This window comes from Gracilinanus agilis, chromosome 1 (assembly GCF_016433145.1).
Source record: "Gracilinanus agilis isolate LMUSP501 chromosome 1, AgileGrace, whole genome shotgun sequence".
Taxonomy (NCBI): domain Eukaryota; kingdom Metazoa; phylum Chordata; class Mammalia; order Didelphimorphia; family Didelphidae; genus Gracilinanus; species Gracilinanus agilis.
Genome location: NC_058130.1, coordinates 666,598,540 through 666,615,151, shown reverse-complemented (window position 1 = coordinate 666,615,151; position 16,612 = coordinate 666,598,540). Strand labels below are relative to the sequence as shown.

At 38.6% G+C, this 16,612-nt stretch overlaps 1 protein-coding gene across 2 annotated transcripts in view; it reads right to left on the bottom strand.

The window, feature by feature from the left end:
* DEPTOR (DEP domain containing MTOR interacting protein) overlaps positions 1 to 16,612 on the bottom strand; it is a 187,418-nt gene that overhangs the window by 119,357 nt on the left and 51,449 nt on the right. Inside the window, exons 2-3 of one of the 2 annotated variants that reach the window (XM_044668938.1) lie at positions 3,987 to 4,165; positions 3,040 to 3,163 (exon numbers count right to left, since the gene is read on the bottom strand). The exons of the other annotated variant lie outside the window; for it this stretch is intronic. Coding sequence (XP_044524873.1) covers positions 3,040 to 3,163; positions 3,987 to 4,165 — 303 coding nt within the window. The remainder of the gene's footprint in view (positions 1 to 3,039; positions 3,164 to 3,986; positions 4,166 to 16,612) is intronic. 2 annotated transcript variants of the gene reach the window in all.

Below are 16,612 nucleotides of genomic sequence, written 5' to 3'. Positions count from 1 at the left end.
AGAGAGAGAGAGAGAGAGAGAGAGAGAGAGAGAGAGAGAGAGAGAGAGAGAGCGCTACCATCATTGTTGGCGATGCAGGATAGGAAATAGCACAAGAATCATTATTCCCATTTTAGAGATGAAAAACCAGACTCAGAGAAACCAAGTGGCTTCCATATAGTCAGAAGGCTCACTGCAGCCTCTGCAAAGTTTCCTTTATGGTTTGGCTAAGAAGTACTCTACAGCTTCCTCCTTTTTTTGCCAAGATCACAACAGAAATTAGTTCCTGTGGGGCTTAATCTATCTATCCTTCAACTTTCTCATGTATAAAGTGACAGGGATGGGTGAGATGTTTAAAATCCCCTGTCTGGGATGCAAAAATGAAAGAGAGCCCATAAAGTTATCTAAAATGAAATGATTTTGAAATGAAACTGAAATCAGTTTCCAATCCAAACTGATAAGGATGGCCTTCAGATTGAAAAATAAAAATATGCCTTCTTAGGACTTAAGAGTAATAAAGGTATTGTGATAGATTCCTCAAAATGTAAAATTCCAGAGATCATAGAAACAGGGGTTGAGAGCTAAAGGGGACTTTAGAAGCCATTTAGTTCAAACATTTTATCTTATAGTTGTGGAAACTAAGTCATATTATGCCTATATCTCCAGACTTTGCTTCTACTGGTATCAGGAGGAATGTGGTCCAAAAAGGCAGACATCTATAACAAGAGGAATAGGAACAAGAGGAGTAAATGGGCCCATGGTAGCTCTTTACTTTACAAGTCTAACTCTATGAATTTCCTCATTTTAAAAATCAGGATTCCTCTTTTTTATATAGTATACGCTTTGCACCCAGAAATTAGAGCTATCAGCTCCATACATGAACTAAAGAGGAAGGGAAAAAGGCACAAAACATTGGCTCTGTTTTGAGACACTTCCCCTCCTCTACTCCCACGTGAACAAGTTCCAAGAGACAATATAAAGAAAAGGCAATGAAATCACATGAACAAAAACTCAGCAAGTTTCAGTAAAACCTCAGCTAGAAATGACAGTAAAAAGAACTATTAATAACATAAAGCAAATGACAACAACAAAAACCAAACATCGAGGAGAAGGCAAAAAATCAGAGATAATATGGTGGTATGCAATGAGGAGTAGCAAGGATTCAAAAGGACTGGGTACAAACCCCAACTCTGATAAGTGCTTATTGTAGGATCACAGGCAGGTCACATGACATCTCTCAACCACAGTTTCCATCATTAGTCAAGTTGGGGTCATGATCCCTGACCTAACTATCTCACAGCTTGGTAGGGTACACTGCAGGGTAATGGTTAGTGGCCAAACCTGATTAAGAAATTAGGGAAGGGACAGCTGGGTGGCTTGGTAGACTAAGAGTAAGGTGGTCCTGGGTTCAAATATGACCTCAGACACTTCCTAGCTTTGTGACTCTGGACAAGTCACTTAACCCCCATTGCCTAGCCCTTACTGCTCTTCTGCCTTGGAACCAATACATAGTATTGATTCCAAGGCAGAAGGTAAGGATAGAAAACAAAAGAAAAGAAGCAAAGCAAAGCAAAGCAAAGCAAAGAAGAGAAGAGAAAAGAAAAGAAAGGGAAAGAAAGAGAAAAAAGAGAAAAAAGAGAAAAAGAAAGGGAAAAAAGAAATTAAGACAGAGATAGACAGAGGCAGAGGGGGGAGACAGAGAATCAGGGGGTTAAGGGGAGAGAGAGAGAAACAGAGGGAAAGAGAAAGAGACCAAGATGGCTAAAGCCAATTGAGTGAGAATTTATATCTCATTGATAGTGATTTAGGCACATAGATTCTCAACGAATGAGAATCTGTACAGCTGGTTTCAATCATCTTGTGTTCTCTGACTCAGCCTCCATTTCTCTCTGTCTCTCTCCATTACTCTGCAGTGTAACTACTGGGTAGAACAATATTTTTTAAATTGGTTCTAAGGTGCAGAAAAAAAAAAAACGTTTATGTCTTTTGGTTCAGGTGAGACAAGGTTTTTGAATTTCTTTCTTCATCTGTAAAATGGAGATAATAATCTTTATTGTGCCCACCTCATCAAGTTGTTGTGAGGCTCATCTAAGATAATGCATATAGAACACTTTGCAAATTCTAAAATAATAAATGTCAGTTTAGTCATTATTGTCATCAGCCATAATTATCATAACTTTTCATTTGGCCCAACAGCACCCTCCAGCTATTGTTCTATCCCCCCAGTCTATCACTGTCAAATACCTGAGGGGGAAAAACTCACTGTATGTGTTGCTTCTTCCTCACTTCCCACTCCCTCCTCAAATTATCCTTACAATCTGGCATCCAATTCTCACTGAAACTGTTCCCTCAACAATCTTGTCGTCATGGCCAAATCCAATGACCTTTTCTCAGTCATAGCATCAACATCGAGTGTAACATCCTTTATTTGACAGTTTGGGAATCTAAAGTCAGGAAACAGGTGCCCACTCTCACACTGGTAGCAAATGTTAGGGGTGGGGTGGTAATCCCAGTCACCCATCTGACTACATAGTCAGTGGTTCTTCCAGTCACTCCAAATCTCTTCCTCCTTTTGCTTTGTTATTCAGTCTTTTCAGTTTCTGACTCTTTCTAAACCCAATTAGGGTTTTCTTGGCAAAGATAACAGAGTGGTTTGCCATTTCCTTCTCCAGCTTATTTTGCAAATAAAGAAACTGAAGCAAACAGGGTTAAGTGATGTGGCCAGGAGCACACAACCAGTAAGTGTCTGAGGAGGGATAGATTCAAGGCAAACCCTCTATCCACTGTACTACCTAGATGCCTTTATTTAATTATAGGAAATACACTTTAAAGAATAGTTTTAATTAAAGAATCTTACTAAATGTATTTCCTTTTTTATTACAAGAAGAAAACCAAGTGAAGGGTCTAGTCTATTTATAATAAAAGATTATAGATTCATAGAAAACATAGGGAATGAACCCAACATTGTGGAATACAAAAATCACCCTATCATTCTTTAAAAGGACTTTCTGACCAACTGTATCCTTAAGATTAGAGTAATAGAGTTTGAATGCAACCTACTTTTCATACAATCTCTGTCCTCTCATGAATACTTTGACTTCATTATCCAAAGGGAAGGTTCCATCATCTTTCCTGAAGCGGTAAAAGAGTTTGACATCCTTGAATTCCTTATGTTCATCACACACTGCAAGACAATATACAGGCAAAGTAAATTCAGTGGAGAAGGTTGATATACTTCTATTATGAAATAATAATTATTCCATGTGTGGAATAAAAATCCACTCCCCACAATTTTGAGTGAATTATACATATATTAAACCATGAGGTTATCATCAGATGAGAGTCCTTATAAACCATCTGTCACTAGCTATGTGACTATGGACAAATTATGTAAACCTTCTCCAACGCTCAGTTTTTATTTTTTTCAATTTAATTGTCATAGTTCAGTTCTACAGACTCAACACAAAAGCAGGAAATTGAGCAATTATACAATCGTCTATAAAGCATACAACATGAAACTGAATAATTAAGGCAAAAAATGAAATGAATTATGAATTGTCTATGTAGAATAATAAGGTCTGGTAACAGATTAATACCTGAAAGAAAGACTTGTTTAAATTAGGGGTGTGTTAAATTAGTATGTGTTTGTGTTCAGAATTCTGTTCAATTCAATGCACATTTATGAATTGGTTACTATGTGCCACAGACTGTGAAACAATGCTGGGACATTACCAGAGCCTTTAAAACATGAAATCTAAAAAGTGTTAGAAGAATAATAGATCACTTCATTTGCTTTAATCTTCTCTGCAGGAGGATAAAGTGACTGAAAACCCGAAAAGTCTTTTCAATAGCCTGAAAGAAAAGCTTTTAACTTTATTTTGTCAACTAAAGATGAATGTGAAATTTCCTGATTTTTCTTTTCCTTCAAGATCAGGAATGATATCTTCCACTCAAATTGATCTGTTGATTTAATATTTGTTCAATTTAAATGTTAAAAACTGACTCACCATGATGAATAATACCACGGTCTGCCAATTTTTGCATTAGTTTAATAGCTGTTTCTCTATCAGAAGCTTCTTTTCGATCAATCAGCCAGTCAATTAGTTCTTTGGCCACAAAGCAATTTGGATATGTCTTGAGGTGATGTCTTCGATCTTTAATCACTTTTTCTTCATGTAGCCTGAGCCTAGAAAAAAAATTTACAATCATGGCATAACTGGATTTTGGAAATAACACAGTAAATTTTTTAAAAATAGCTCAACTAATCTAAATCTGAGATTAGGATGGAACTTTCATCTCAGGAAAGATGTTTCTCAAATCTACATAGTAACATTTCATCTCAATCTTAAGATTCTGGCCCACATCTGCAACTGCCTTCTAGATACCTCCACATGGAGGACCTAGAAGTATCTCAAACAAAATAGATCCAGAATAGAAATTATCTACTCCCTTAAACCTATTCCTTATTTTTCCAATTTACCTGAAACATCCCATATATTTCTGGTTATCCAAGTTTGCAAATTAAGAGTCATCCTCAACATTTTTTAAACTACTATCTTTCATTTTAGAATCAATACTATGTACAGGTTCAAAGGCAAAAGAGGGGTAAGGACTGGGCAAGGGAGGTTAAGTGACTTGCCCAGGGTCACACAGCTAGCAAGTATCTGAGGTCAGATTTAAACCCAAGACCTCTCACCTCTAGGCCAGTGAGTCACCTAGCTGCCCTGTCATTCTCATCTTTTGATTTTCTCTCATCCCCATGTCAAAGATTTGCCAAATCTTTTCAATTCTGCCTCCAACATTCCTCATATTCATATGCTCTCCACTCTCATTAGCACCACCCTAGTTCTTGCTCTTATCACTTCTCAACTGATTATTGCAAAAGCCTCTTACTGACTCCACTCTCCAATCTGTATTCCACATAGATCTAAACTGACATTCTATAAGATATAGATTTGACCATGTCACTTCACTAATCAAGAAGTTTTAGTGGCTCCATATTGAAAAAAACAAAACACTTTTTTTTTGCATTGAAGTTTTCATAATCTAAATTTAACCCATCTTTCCAAGATGATTTCACATCACACTCCTTAATCACTCTGCTCCTGCCAAGCTGGCCTACTTGCTGCTCTCCATACTTGCCATTCCATCTCCAATATGTGTGTCATTGCCCAAGCTACCTCCTATGCTTGGAATACTTTAACTCCTCACCTGGAACTTCTGGTTCTCAAGGCTCTGCTCAGGGGCCACCTCTTACAAGAGGCCTTTCTGGTCAAAATCAAGTTAGATTTATTTAGCAAACACTTCTTCAACTGAATTGAATTGGATATGTCTTGAAAGCCCCTAAAGTTATATTTCTAAGGGTGGCACCAATATGCACCAAAGCTCCACAGATCCATAACCAGAAGGGACTTCTGAACCTCTCATTTTGTAAATGAGGAAACTGAGGCCCAGCCAGGGAAGTTCAGTAACTTACCCAAGGTTTCATGGACAGTAAGTATCAAGACACAGGATTTGAATTAAAGTCCCCTGTTTCCAAAACTTGTATTTTTTCCATTGAATCAGCTACCCAGGCTCAAAACTTTAGGCATCTCTGATTAATATCAATAATAATCACTAGAATTTATGTAGCACCTACTATATTCCATGCACAGGCACTCTACAAATATTATTTCCTTTAATCCTCACAAAAACTCTGTGAGATAAGTGATATTATTTCCCCTATTTTACAATAAGGGAAACTGAGGCAAAGAGATTAAGTGATTTTTTTCTAAGGTCATAAGAGCTAGTGGAGGCTAGATTTCAACTCAGTTGTTCCTAACTTCAGACCCAGTGCTCTATCCACTGCATTACCTAGCTGTTTCTCCTACCCTACAGGCAATTAGGTATCAACATTCTGTTGATTTTCTCTCGGCAATATTTCTTACATCCAGCTCTCCTTTCCAACATGAAGCTTTCCCTGATCCACACTACATGTAATAACCTTCCTCTTTAGACCTCACTCATATAGTCCTATCATTTGGCCCTATAAAATGCACTTATTATGTATCATAATCATATATATGTATGTGTATATATATATATATATATATATATATATATATATATATATATAGAGAGAGAGAGAGAGAGAGAGAGAGAGAGAGAGAGTTTACTATTCCAAATAGATAGGAAAATCAATTAAGACTTCAGCATTTGACTCATGGAGGCAGCTAGGTTGTGCGATGGATAGAGTGCTGGGCTTGGAGTCAGGAAGACTCAACCTTCCTGAGTTCAAATCTGGCCTCTGACACTTACTAACTGGAAGGACCTGGGCAAATCACTTCACCCTTTTTTCCTCAGTTTCCTCATCTATAGAATTGAGTTGGGGAAGGAAATGGCAAACCAAATGAGGTCTTGAAGAGTTGTACATGACTAAAATGACTGAACAACAACTTCTTTGTGTATATTTTGTCCCCTTGCAGTACATAAACTCCCGCAGGATGTGGCTTTGTCTCTATTTTATACTTTGCCCGGCACCAGCAGAATTCCTGTACACAGTGGGGGGGGGGGCACAGTTAGCATTTGCTAAAGGTGGATTTCATGCTATATCTCAATGTTGAATCTCTTAGAGGGCCTAGTACAGCTTTGTAAACAACAGAAGCTCACCAAATGTTTGTTCAATGTAATGATAATGTTGAGGTATAAGCAAACTGGCAAGAACAAAGGATCTCTGCCTATCCTTAACCCCTCCCACCTAAAACTGACAAAGATTGTAATGTCATGTGCTCTGGAGAAAACACAAGAAAACCTATCAAGTCCACAAACATTTATCAAGTACCTATTTAATTCAGCAACAGTATAGGGAAGAGTGTTGGACACTCAGGAATCAGGAAGACATAAGTTCAAATCCTGTCTCCATAATACACACTAGTGGTGTGATCTTGGACAGATTATTTAATTGGTATTATTGTCATATTATAATATTTTAATATGTCAGGCAATTCACAAGAATTTATCATCTAAAAGATGCCACGTGCTTTGGTGGACAGTTACTACAGAAGGAGTTATCTACACTAATAAGATGCGAGACAGAATGAGAATTCATCAGCAATGCAAAGAAATGAGAAAAAGTTTGGTACAGTGGAAAGATCACTGGCTTTTGAGTCAGAGGACCTACATTCATATCCTATTTCTGGTGTTTATTACCTGTGTGACTTTAGTCAAGTAACTTCACCTTCCTTGCACTCAGTTTCCCCATTTGTATTTTCAGGATTTAGTGTAGAAGGCGATCTATGGATCCTTTCAATGTCTATATTGCCCTTTTGTTGTAGAACTTCAGGGAAGTTTTGCTGAATAATTTCTTTTAGTATGGAGTCCAAATTTCTATTAATTTCTGCTTTTTCAGGAAGACCAATGATTCTCAAATTGTCTCTTCTAGACCTGTTTTCTTGATCTGTCAATTTCTCACTGAGATATTTCATGTTTCCTTCTATTTTATCAGTCTTTTGACTTTGTTTTATTTGTTCTTGCTTTCTTGAGAGATCATTGGCTTCTAGTTGCCCAGTTCTTGTCTTTAGAGACTGGTTTTCTGCTATAAGCTTTTGATTTTCCTTTTCAATTTGGTCTGTCCTATTTTCCAGCTGTTTGATTTTGGTCTCCAATTTGCTTGTCGATTCTTTTGATTTGGGGGCATCTTTTTCGAATTGCCCAATTCTAACCTTTAGAGACTGGTTTTTGGCTATACTTTTTTGCTTTTCCGTTTCAAACTGGTCATTTCTGGTCTTTGATTTACTTGCCTCACTTTCCAATTGCAAAATTCTGCCTTTTAAACTGCTTTTTTCTTGCCAGATCTCTTCCATCTTTCTCATAATCTCAGATTTGAACTCTTCAAGACCTTATGACCCGTTTTCATTTTTTTGGGAAGGTTTGGATATGGTTACTTGTTTGTTCTCCTCTGCTGTTTGCTCTGTTGTCTGGATTTTTTCTGTGTAAAAGTTGTCAGGTGTTAAAGGTTTCTCTTGATCTTTCTCTTCTGGGGTTCCTGATTCTGGCTTGCCATTGCGAGCCATGTGCCCTCTCAGCTTTATCCTCACACCCAGGGTCTGTCTGCGCTCTTTATGCTCCTGAGGTCTCAGGTCTAGTTGTTCTCAGGGTCAAGCCTCCTGGTGGTCCCCTTGCTTGTTCTTCTGCCTGAAGCTCCTTTAACAGTCTCGGTGCACTGCTTACACAGTTGTGCACCACTCTGCGCTGGGTCCCCACTCAAGGTCCGTGCCTGTGCTCAGGGTCCTTGTCCGTGCCTGTGATCCGCAGCCACGCCTGCTCTCAGGGTCTGTGTTCAAAGTCCATGCGTTCTTTAGCCTCTTGGGGTCTTAAGTCTTGCTACTCTCATGGGCAGGCCCTGGTGAGCTGCCAATGACTTAATGGGTGCCCCCAAACTTGCTCTATCTCTTTTGTGCTGGCTTTGGCACTGTAGGTGGGGGGAGGGGGGGGAGGTTGCTCAGCTCACGTTTTAGTGAGAGCTGTTTCACCCCTTTATAGCATGGAAGTGCCCCGATTCCACATACCTTCAATGCTGCGCCCTGTTGTGGGGTCCCTTTGTTCGTCTGGATTTGTTTTTATGTCTTCTTGAGGAGTCCTATATGTGTGGGTTAGGAGAGGTTAAGTAGCTGCTTTTTACTCTGCCGCCATCTTAACCCAGAACCCCTTTATTCTCCCCATTTGTAAAGTGAGAGAAGTAGGAGGTTGAACTAGTGGCCTCTTGAGGTTCATTTCAGTTCTAGATCTGTGATCCAAAAGGTCTCCCCAACTGATACACTGTGGTACAGTAGAATATAAAGGACTTCTCTACTAGCAGCAATGCAATGATTCAGGACAATTCTGAGGGACTTATGAGAAAGAACGCTATCCACATTCAGAGGAAGAACTGTGGGAGGAGAAACACAGAAGAAAAACAACTGCTTGATCACATGACCTGATAGGAATATTATTGGGGATATAGACACTAAACAATAACTCTAGTCCAACTATCAATAATATGGAATTAGGTCTTAATCAATGATACATGTAAAACCCAGTGGAATTGTGTGTTGGCTACGGAGGAGTGAGGGGATGGGATTGGGGGAGAGGGAAAGAACATGAAACATGTAACTATGGGAAAATATTCAAAATTTAAACTTAAATTTAAAAAAAAACTGTCTCCCCACTCCACCCCATCCCCTCCCCTGTCATCTCTGCGCTATAATGCAGTAAAAGAAACAAAAGTCATCAAGAAAGCTCTTGTCCAAAACAGCTTGCCTATATGCTTCTCTATCTCATTGTTTTTGGTTTTGTTTTGGAAATCAGATCTCCCTATTTTGCCCAAGTAGCCAGTCATGGTCCCTATCCCTTGGCTGATGACCACAGAAGCTTTCTTTGCCCTTCATTTCTGACCTAGGCTGGTTCACCTCTCCTTAGGTAGCCCAACCAGACCAATTCCCCCAGGCCTGAGAACTCACTCTACTGGTACTGGCCTTGTTGTGGATACCCGTTTGGCTTAGCCCACTACAACTCAGAATTCCTGAGCTCAAATGATCCACCAGCCTTAGCAAGGATACAGGGATGTATCAGTATGCCCAACACTGCCACATCTTTGTAGGAAGCCGATAAACAAAGGAAAAGAAAATGAAGAGTTATAGAAGGGGAGGAAGCCAGCTTGGTAGAGGAGGCCAGATAATAATTTCAAAAAGACTAGTCCTCCATTCTCTGTAGAACTTAGTGCTTTAGGAAGGAGGGACTCAGAGGCAGTGTAGTGGCTCAATGGATGGAGAGCCAGGCCAGAGAGATGTAAGGTCCTGGATTCAAAACTGACCTCAGATAAATCCTAGTTATGTGACCCTGGGCAAGTCTCTTAATCCTAATTGCCTAATCCTTACCATTCCTCTGCCTTTAAAGCATTATTATCAGCTCTTGAGACAGAAGGGAAGGGTTTTTTAAATAAAGTTAGAAGGGGCTCATCTAGAAAGTCATGCTTGAAGCAAATGTGAGTGCAAGGATAGCTTCCCTAAAACTTTATTTTTTCCAAGGAAATTCAATCCTGTGAATATAAATCTGAAACAAGAATAAACAGACCTGTAATAGAAATGAGAATAATTAGACTGCTGCTAAATCAGTCCTACAGCAGCTCCTTTTAATTAATACAGCGAAAAGAACACTGCCTAATTGGTTGAAAAGTATTCAAGCCGGCAGACTGTTATGCATTAATTCTTAGACATAATGCCTGTCAGGGATCCATGACACATGAATTATAATTTGTTAACAAATTGGAAATGTAAAACCATCTACTCATAATTTGATTGAAAAGGAATAGAAAGAAGAATACAATACAAAAAGCAATGGGATTAGAGTCAGAGAACCTGGTTCAAATCTTGTACCAGATATTTAATACCTGAATAACTTTGGTCACTTCCCTGGGCCTCAGTTCCCTTATCTAGAAAATGAAGGTATTGAACCAGAGGACTTCTTCTCTAGATCCCTTGTCAGATTTATGGTCCTCTGATCTATAACCTCCTGTAAAATTTCTTGAATAGAAACTAATAAATATGAATATGAAAGTTATCTGTGAAATGTTACACTAAACACTTTTTTAAGAGACTTTATAAATAGCCTTTAATAAATGCTACACTTAAAGGCAAGTCCATTTTAAAGTACAAACATATTTGGCAAACATTACAGAAGAGGGGGGAAAAGAAGATGATAAGCAATCTTGCCCCACAAAACCAAGAAAAGCAATTGAACAGAAAACAGAATAAGATCCCACTATATCTGATCATCCTGACATCATTTGTTAAAGGGAAGAGAAACAGACCAGAAATATTAGACACACACTGTTTCTATACTGATCTATTCTCAACCATAATGGCAGATCTATCACTTTTGGAATCTCTCATCTAAGTGTCCACACATAAGGAAATGTCAGTAGTCCGAGAAAGGTAACTGGGCCCAGTTAGAAATGCACAAAAAAAATCATGCTAAAGGTAACACATATTACAGATATTTAGTGACTGGTTCTCAGAATATTCAAAGAGAGGAATATTCCCAAAAAGTGAAAAATAATACAGCCAGTACTTTTAGCCCTAAAAAGTCTTCAGAAAAGACATTAATAACACTAACTTTCTTACTAATTTTCTCATCTCTATAAAATCTGCATAAGAAGAGTCTGTACACACAGTGAAGGTATCCTTGATGAAGACATGAAAGGGAAACTTTTTCACAGATCAGTTTCTAAAGAAAATCAGTCACACAAATAACTATGAAATATAGAGAATTAAAGATCTCACTGTCTTTTTATTTTATCCCCAAAGCATGTGACTCAGTGGGACAAGTATAGCCTTAAAAGCTTTCTTGAATAAATGGTTCCTACACATACATTAAAATCCTACAAGAAACTATGGCAGGGGCAGCTAGCTCAGTAAATAGAGCACTGAATTTGGAAGGATCTGGGTTCAAATGTGACCTCAGACACGTCCTTGCTGTGTGACCCTGGACAAGTCACTTAAGCCTGTTTTCTAAGCTCTTGTCTTTTTGTCTTATAGTTTTCACTAGGGCAGAAAGTAAGGGTTGTAAAAAAAAAGTCTATACTGATCAATAAAAGTTCCCCATGTATCCATATTAAATAAACTCTTTAAACAGCTCCTGCTTAAAAAAATGCTATGGCAGGTATTCTCATAGAGATAAATCTATTCAATAAAGGAATAAGAAATATTTTTATCTAGTTGTTCAAATCTAGCTAAATGACCCAAGGCAAGTCAGTTAACCCTGCTTGCTTCATCTGCAAAATGCTCCAGAGATGGAAATGAGAAACCATTCTAGTGTCTTTGCCAAGAAAATTCCAAATGGGGTCACGAAGAGTCAGAAATGACTGAAAAGCCTGAACAACAATAAGAGCGATGTTCTCACAGAGTTACGAAGGATATTCTGTAAAGCAGGATTCTTCTTTGACACTCCAAATGTTCATTCAGAAAGGACAATATGATGACTGCATTAAGCCTTGAAACATTTCAAACTCTCCTCCATGAAATTCATATGCAGAAATCAGGCAAGCTATTTACAAAGTGGATAAAAAACACACATTGCCTCAATCACAATATGAAGTGGAATGAACATCTCAAGAGATACTTGCTGTCCACTTGTGCCAACTGTGTCTGTACAAACAATGTGCTTGGCCCAGAATCAAACAAGAGAGGAGATGCTTGCTTGCACCTGGGAAACTGAGCAGCGTTTTCAATGATCCCAAGATACACTTATAACTCCATTATTCTTTCAGAGTACTACAATTACTAGAGAATCAGAATTGCAGGAGGCCTAAAGGACAACAGAAAGATATCTCATAGTTAAGTACACTGAAGAACCTTAGCAACAGTAAGTTTCCTGCAACAAAGGAAATAAAAGGTCTAGTCATAAAAAGAGGTGGTTGGTCCCATCAGAAGAGTGAAGAGTAGGAGATAAACACCTAGCATTGTGTTTCTATCACTGAAATATTTTAAAAAATAAAAATCTAAGGGAAAGCCTCTAGAATGTTGGATGAATTCTTTACAAAGTATTTAAGGAAAAATATCAATAAGGATCACAAAGTCATTGAAGGGTGTGACTTTACCAATGGATAGAGTATCCATACCAATAAAATCATAAACACAAAGTTTCTAGGTTCATAGTATCTACTGTAAGCACAGATAATAAGAAATATAGAAATAATTGCCTCCAAAGTTACTGAAGAAATGTAGCTGGCAGAGAAGAAGAAACAAAGAGTGAATGAAAGATATGTTTTTTTTTTAAGCATCATAAATCTCAGCCAAAGTGAATACTGTAATTAAAAAACACTGCAAGCCAAATAACAGGGCTCAAAGTGTAAGCCACATGATTTGTGTGATATTGCTTGGATAAGAATGTTTTAACTTACAGCTATTGTTCTCTCCATGTGTACTATAACAGCTCACATCTGTATCTTCTAAATTAGAAAATGTAGACATTGCAGTTTGCTGAAGTCATTCAGAAAAAAACTAAGACGTGACAATAAGTACTGAGCCATGAGTCCAGTGCCTCAGTAAAATTAAAGAGTGGAAGAGGCTTTTCATTGGAACTTTGATGCATGTGTGCATTCCACTTAACACTGATTGTCCTAGTGTAGTTTTAAATGGAAAGTTGATAGATTCTTCTGCCTTTCCTTTTCTTTTGCATCAGCCGGCTACTTGTGTTCCTCCCACCAGGTGATAGAGATAGCATAAATGTAAGAGAGAAGAAGCATATCAGTGGTTATGTGCAGAAGGTCAGGGCCATTTCAGCAGACAAAAGAAAAGGTCAGGAGCCTGCAAACTAGGATGCAAACCCAAAGACGTGGGGAAAGATTCAGAGGCTCTAAGATGTCAGGGACACCAATGCCAGTGACCTCATGACACACAATCATCACCACCCCATCCTTTGGTGCACTTTGTACCTATAGCTTCAGGCAATTTGCATCTTACAGACAGAGAGGAGCAAGAAGTCCTCAAGAAAATAAAGAACTCAAGCAAACAGGAACACAAGAATACAGGGAAATGCTCTTATGCCTCATGTGACAACTTTTATCTTCTTCCAATACAATCAGCTCTGTAGCCACAGAATAATAAATAATAACTAACATTTTCAAAATGATGACTATATGCCAGGCACTGTGCTACATGCTATAAATGTATTATCTCACTTGATCTTTGCAACAACTCTGGGAGATAAGTGCTATTATTATACTCATCAATAGATGAGGAACTGGGACAAAGATTAAATGTCTTGCCCAGAGTGACATAGCTACTACATGTCTAAGGCTGGATTTGAACTCAGATTTTCCAACCTCCAGGCCCAGTCATCTAGTCTGTTTAAAATTACTATCCACTTAGAGCAGCTGGGTAGCTCAGTGGATTGAGAGTCAGGCCTAGAGATGGGAGGTCCTAGGTTCGAATCCGGCCTCAGACACTTCCCAGCTGTGTGACCCTGGGCAAGTCACTTGACCCCCATTTCCCACCCTTACCACTCTTCCACCAAGGAGCCAATACACAGAAGTTAAGGGTTTAAAAAATAAAATTAAAAAAAAAATTACTATCCACTTAGACTCTAAATGATCACTCTACTGCAAATAGTAGTAATATGGAAATAGGTTTTGAAGAATGATATATGTAAAATCCAGTAGAATTGCTCATTGGCTACAGGAGGGGGAAGGAGGAGGGGAGTGAAAGAACATGAATCATATAACCATGGAAAAATATTCCAAATTAATTAATCAAATAAATAAATTAAAATTTAAAAAATATTCTCCTTGGACCTTAGGATCTCTTTACTTTTATTTTCTGCCTACTGGCACTTTGAGAATGGGAGAGGCTTAATACCTTTGTTAATGCTATGGACAGCAGATACAGTCTTACCATTCTCAAAGCTCAACTTTGTTTTCCCGAATGTGGACCCGGGGAATTTTTTCTGAGCAAATGATTTAAAAAAAAATCTTATGGCAACAAACTGGAAATGGAGGGTATGTCCTTCAATTGGGGAATGGCTGAACAAACTGTGGTATATGCAGGTGATGGAATAATATTGTGCTAAAAGGAATAATAAACTGGAGAAGTTCCAGGTGAACTGGAGAGACCTCCGGGAACTGATGCAGAGCGAAAGGAGCAGAGCCAGAAGAACTCTATACACAGAGACTGATACACTGTGGTAAAATTGAATGTAATGGACCTCTGTACCAGCAGCAATACAATGACCCAGGACAATTCTGAGGGATTTATGGTAAAGAACGCTGCCCACATTTAGAGGAAGGACTGCAGGAGAGGAAACATATAAGAAAAACAACTGCTTGAACGCATGGGTTGGGGTGGACATGATTGAGGGTGTGGACTCGAAACTACCACACCAATGCAACTACCAACAATTTGGAAATAGGTCTTGATCAAGGACACATGGCAAAACTAGTGGAAATGTGCATCGGCCATGGGTGGGGGGAATGCGGGGGATGAAGGGGAAAGTAGGAGCATGAATCATGTAACCATGTTAAAAATGAATATTAATAAATGTTTTAAAAAAAAATCTTAACATTCCCTCTTAGCTGTGTGACCCCAACTGTCCACCTCTTACTACTCTTTTCTGCCTTGGAAGCATTTCTAAGACAAAAGGCAAGGGGGGTTTTTTAATTGAGGTCAAGTGACTTGCCCAGGCTCACACAGCTAGGAAGTTTTTGGGGCCAGATTTCAATCCAGGACATTCTGTCTCCAGGCCTGGCTCTCTTTAAAACCCTTACCTTCTGTCTAGGAGCCAATACTGTGTATTGGCTCCAAGGCAGACAAGTGGTAAGGGTAGGCAATGGGGGTCAAGTGACTTGCCCAGGGTCACACAGCTGGGAAGTGTTTGAGGTCAAATTTGAACCTAGGACCTCCCGTGTCTAGGCTTGACTCTCAATCCACTGAGCTACCCAGCTGCCTCCCTGGCTCTCTTTTGACAACTATTTTGCAACAGTCCCTCAACAAGCATTTTACTAGCACTCTTAATAGGATTTTTCTATGCCATAAGGATCATTTTAAATATTCCACCACCAATAAGACATCATTTGTATTCTTGTGATTTCTAGTTTAGAAAGAATGGTCCATAGCTCATGGATCTAGGAACAAAGGCATCGGTTCTATAGCAAGACCTCCCAGTCAATTCTTATAGGGCTTTAAGGGGAAAAAAAAAAAATCTAACCTCTGCATTTGGTCAGCAAGTATAATTAGATGGAGAGCCCAGTAGAGGAAAGATCAAGTTTAATTCTGTGTTCTATGATTCCTGAGGAAAGAGGTGATACATCACAATGAATGACCGAGGTGGCCTTGAAGGCAGGAGGATCTAGGTTCATAAAATAGTGATAGGATTACTCTGGGCAAGTCACTTATCCTATCAGTGATAGTCTAGACAATTCTCTGTGACTACAAGTTTCAGAGAAGGTGAAGACCTGAATTAGTAGAATTTCCTTACTCAGGAATTCCCTATTCTAATGCAAACATAGGTCCTGCTCCCCTAGGTTTCATGCAGTGTCTACTTTATTTCTCCTCCAGCTCTGTTTCCAGAGATAACACTGTTCCTTAGCTACTCCCGGGGTTAAAGAGGGATAGAGCATGGTCTTCTGTGTACTTTAGGCTTCAGCTGGTTAACAAGTACAAGGAACTTTGTGCATAACAGGAGCTCTAAAGAGGATAAGGAGTTCGTAAACATCAGGAACCAAACTGGTATTTCACATAATACAGATACTAATTAGAGCTGTTTGAAGGACTACTGCCTTCTTTTGCTGGAATGTGAGCTATCCAAAGGCAGGATCTGCTTCATTTTGTTTTTTATTCCCCAGTGCTTGGCACATAATAGGAGTTCAATAAATGTCTACTGAATCAAATTGAATTGAGTTGTTTAAGCTGATATTCACTTTATTTTTTAAATAATATTTTATTTTTGCCCAATTACATGGAAAAACAATTTTTAATATTCACCTTTTTTTTTTGAGTTCCAAATTCTCTCCCTTCCCCCTTCCTAAGATTTAAGCAATCTGATAAAGGTTATAATATTCACTTTAGATAAAATTTTTAGGGGACAAAGAATGTTTCCACTAAAAACTAGGACAATCAGTGTT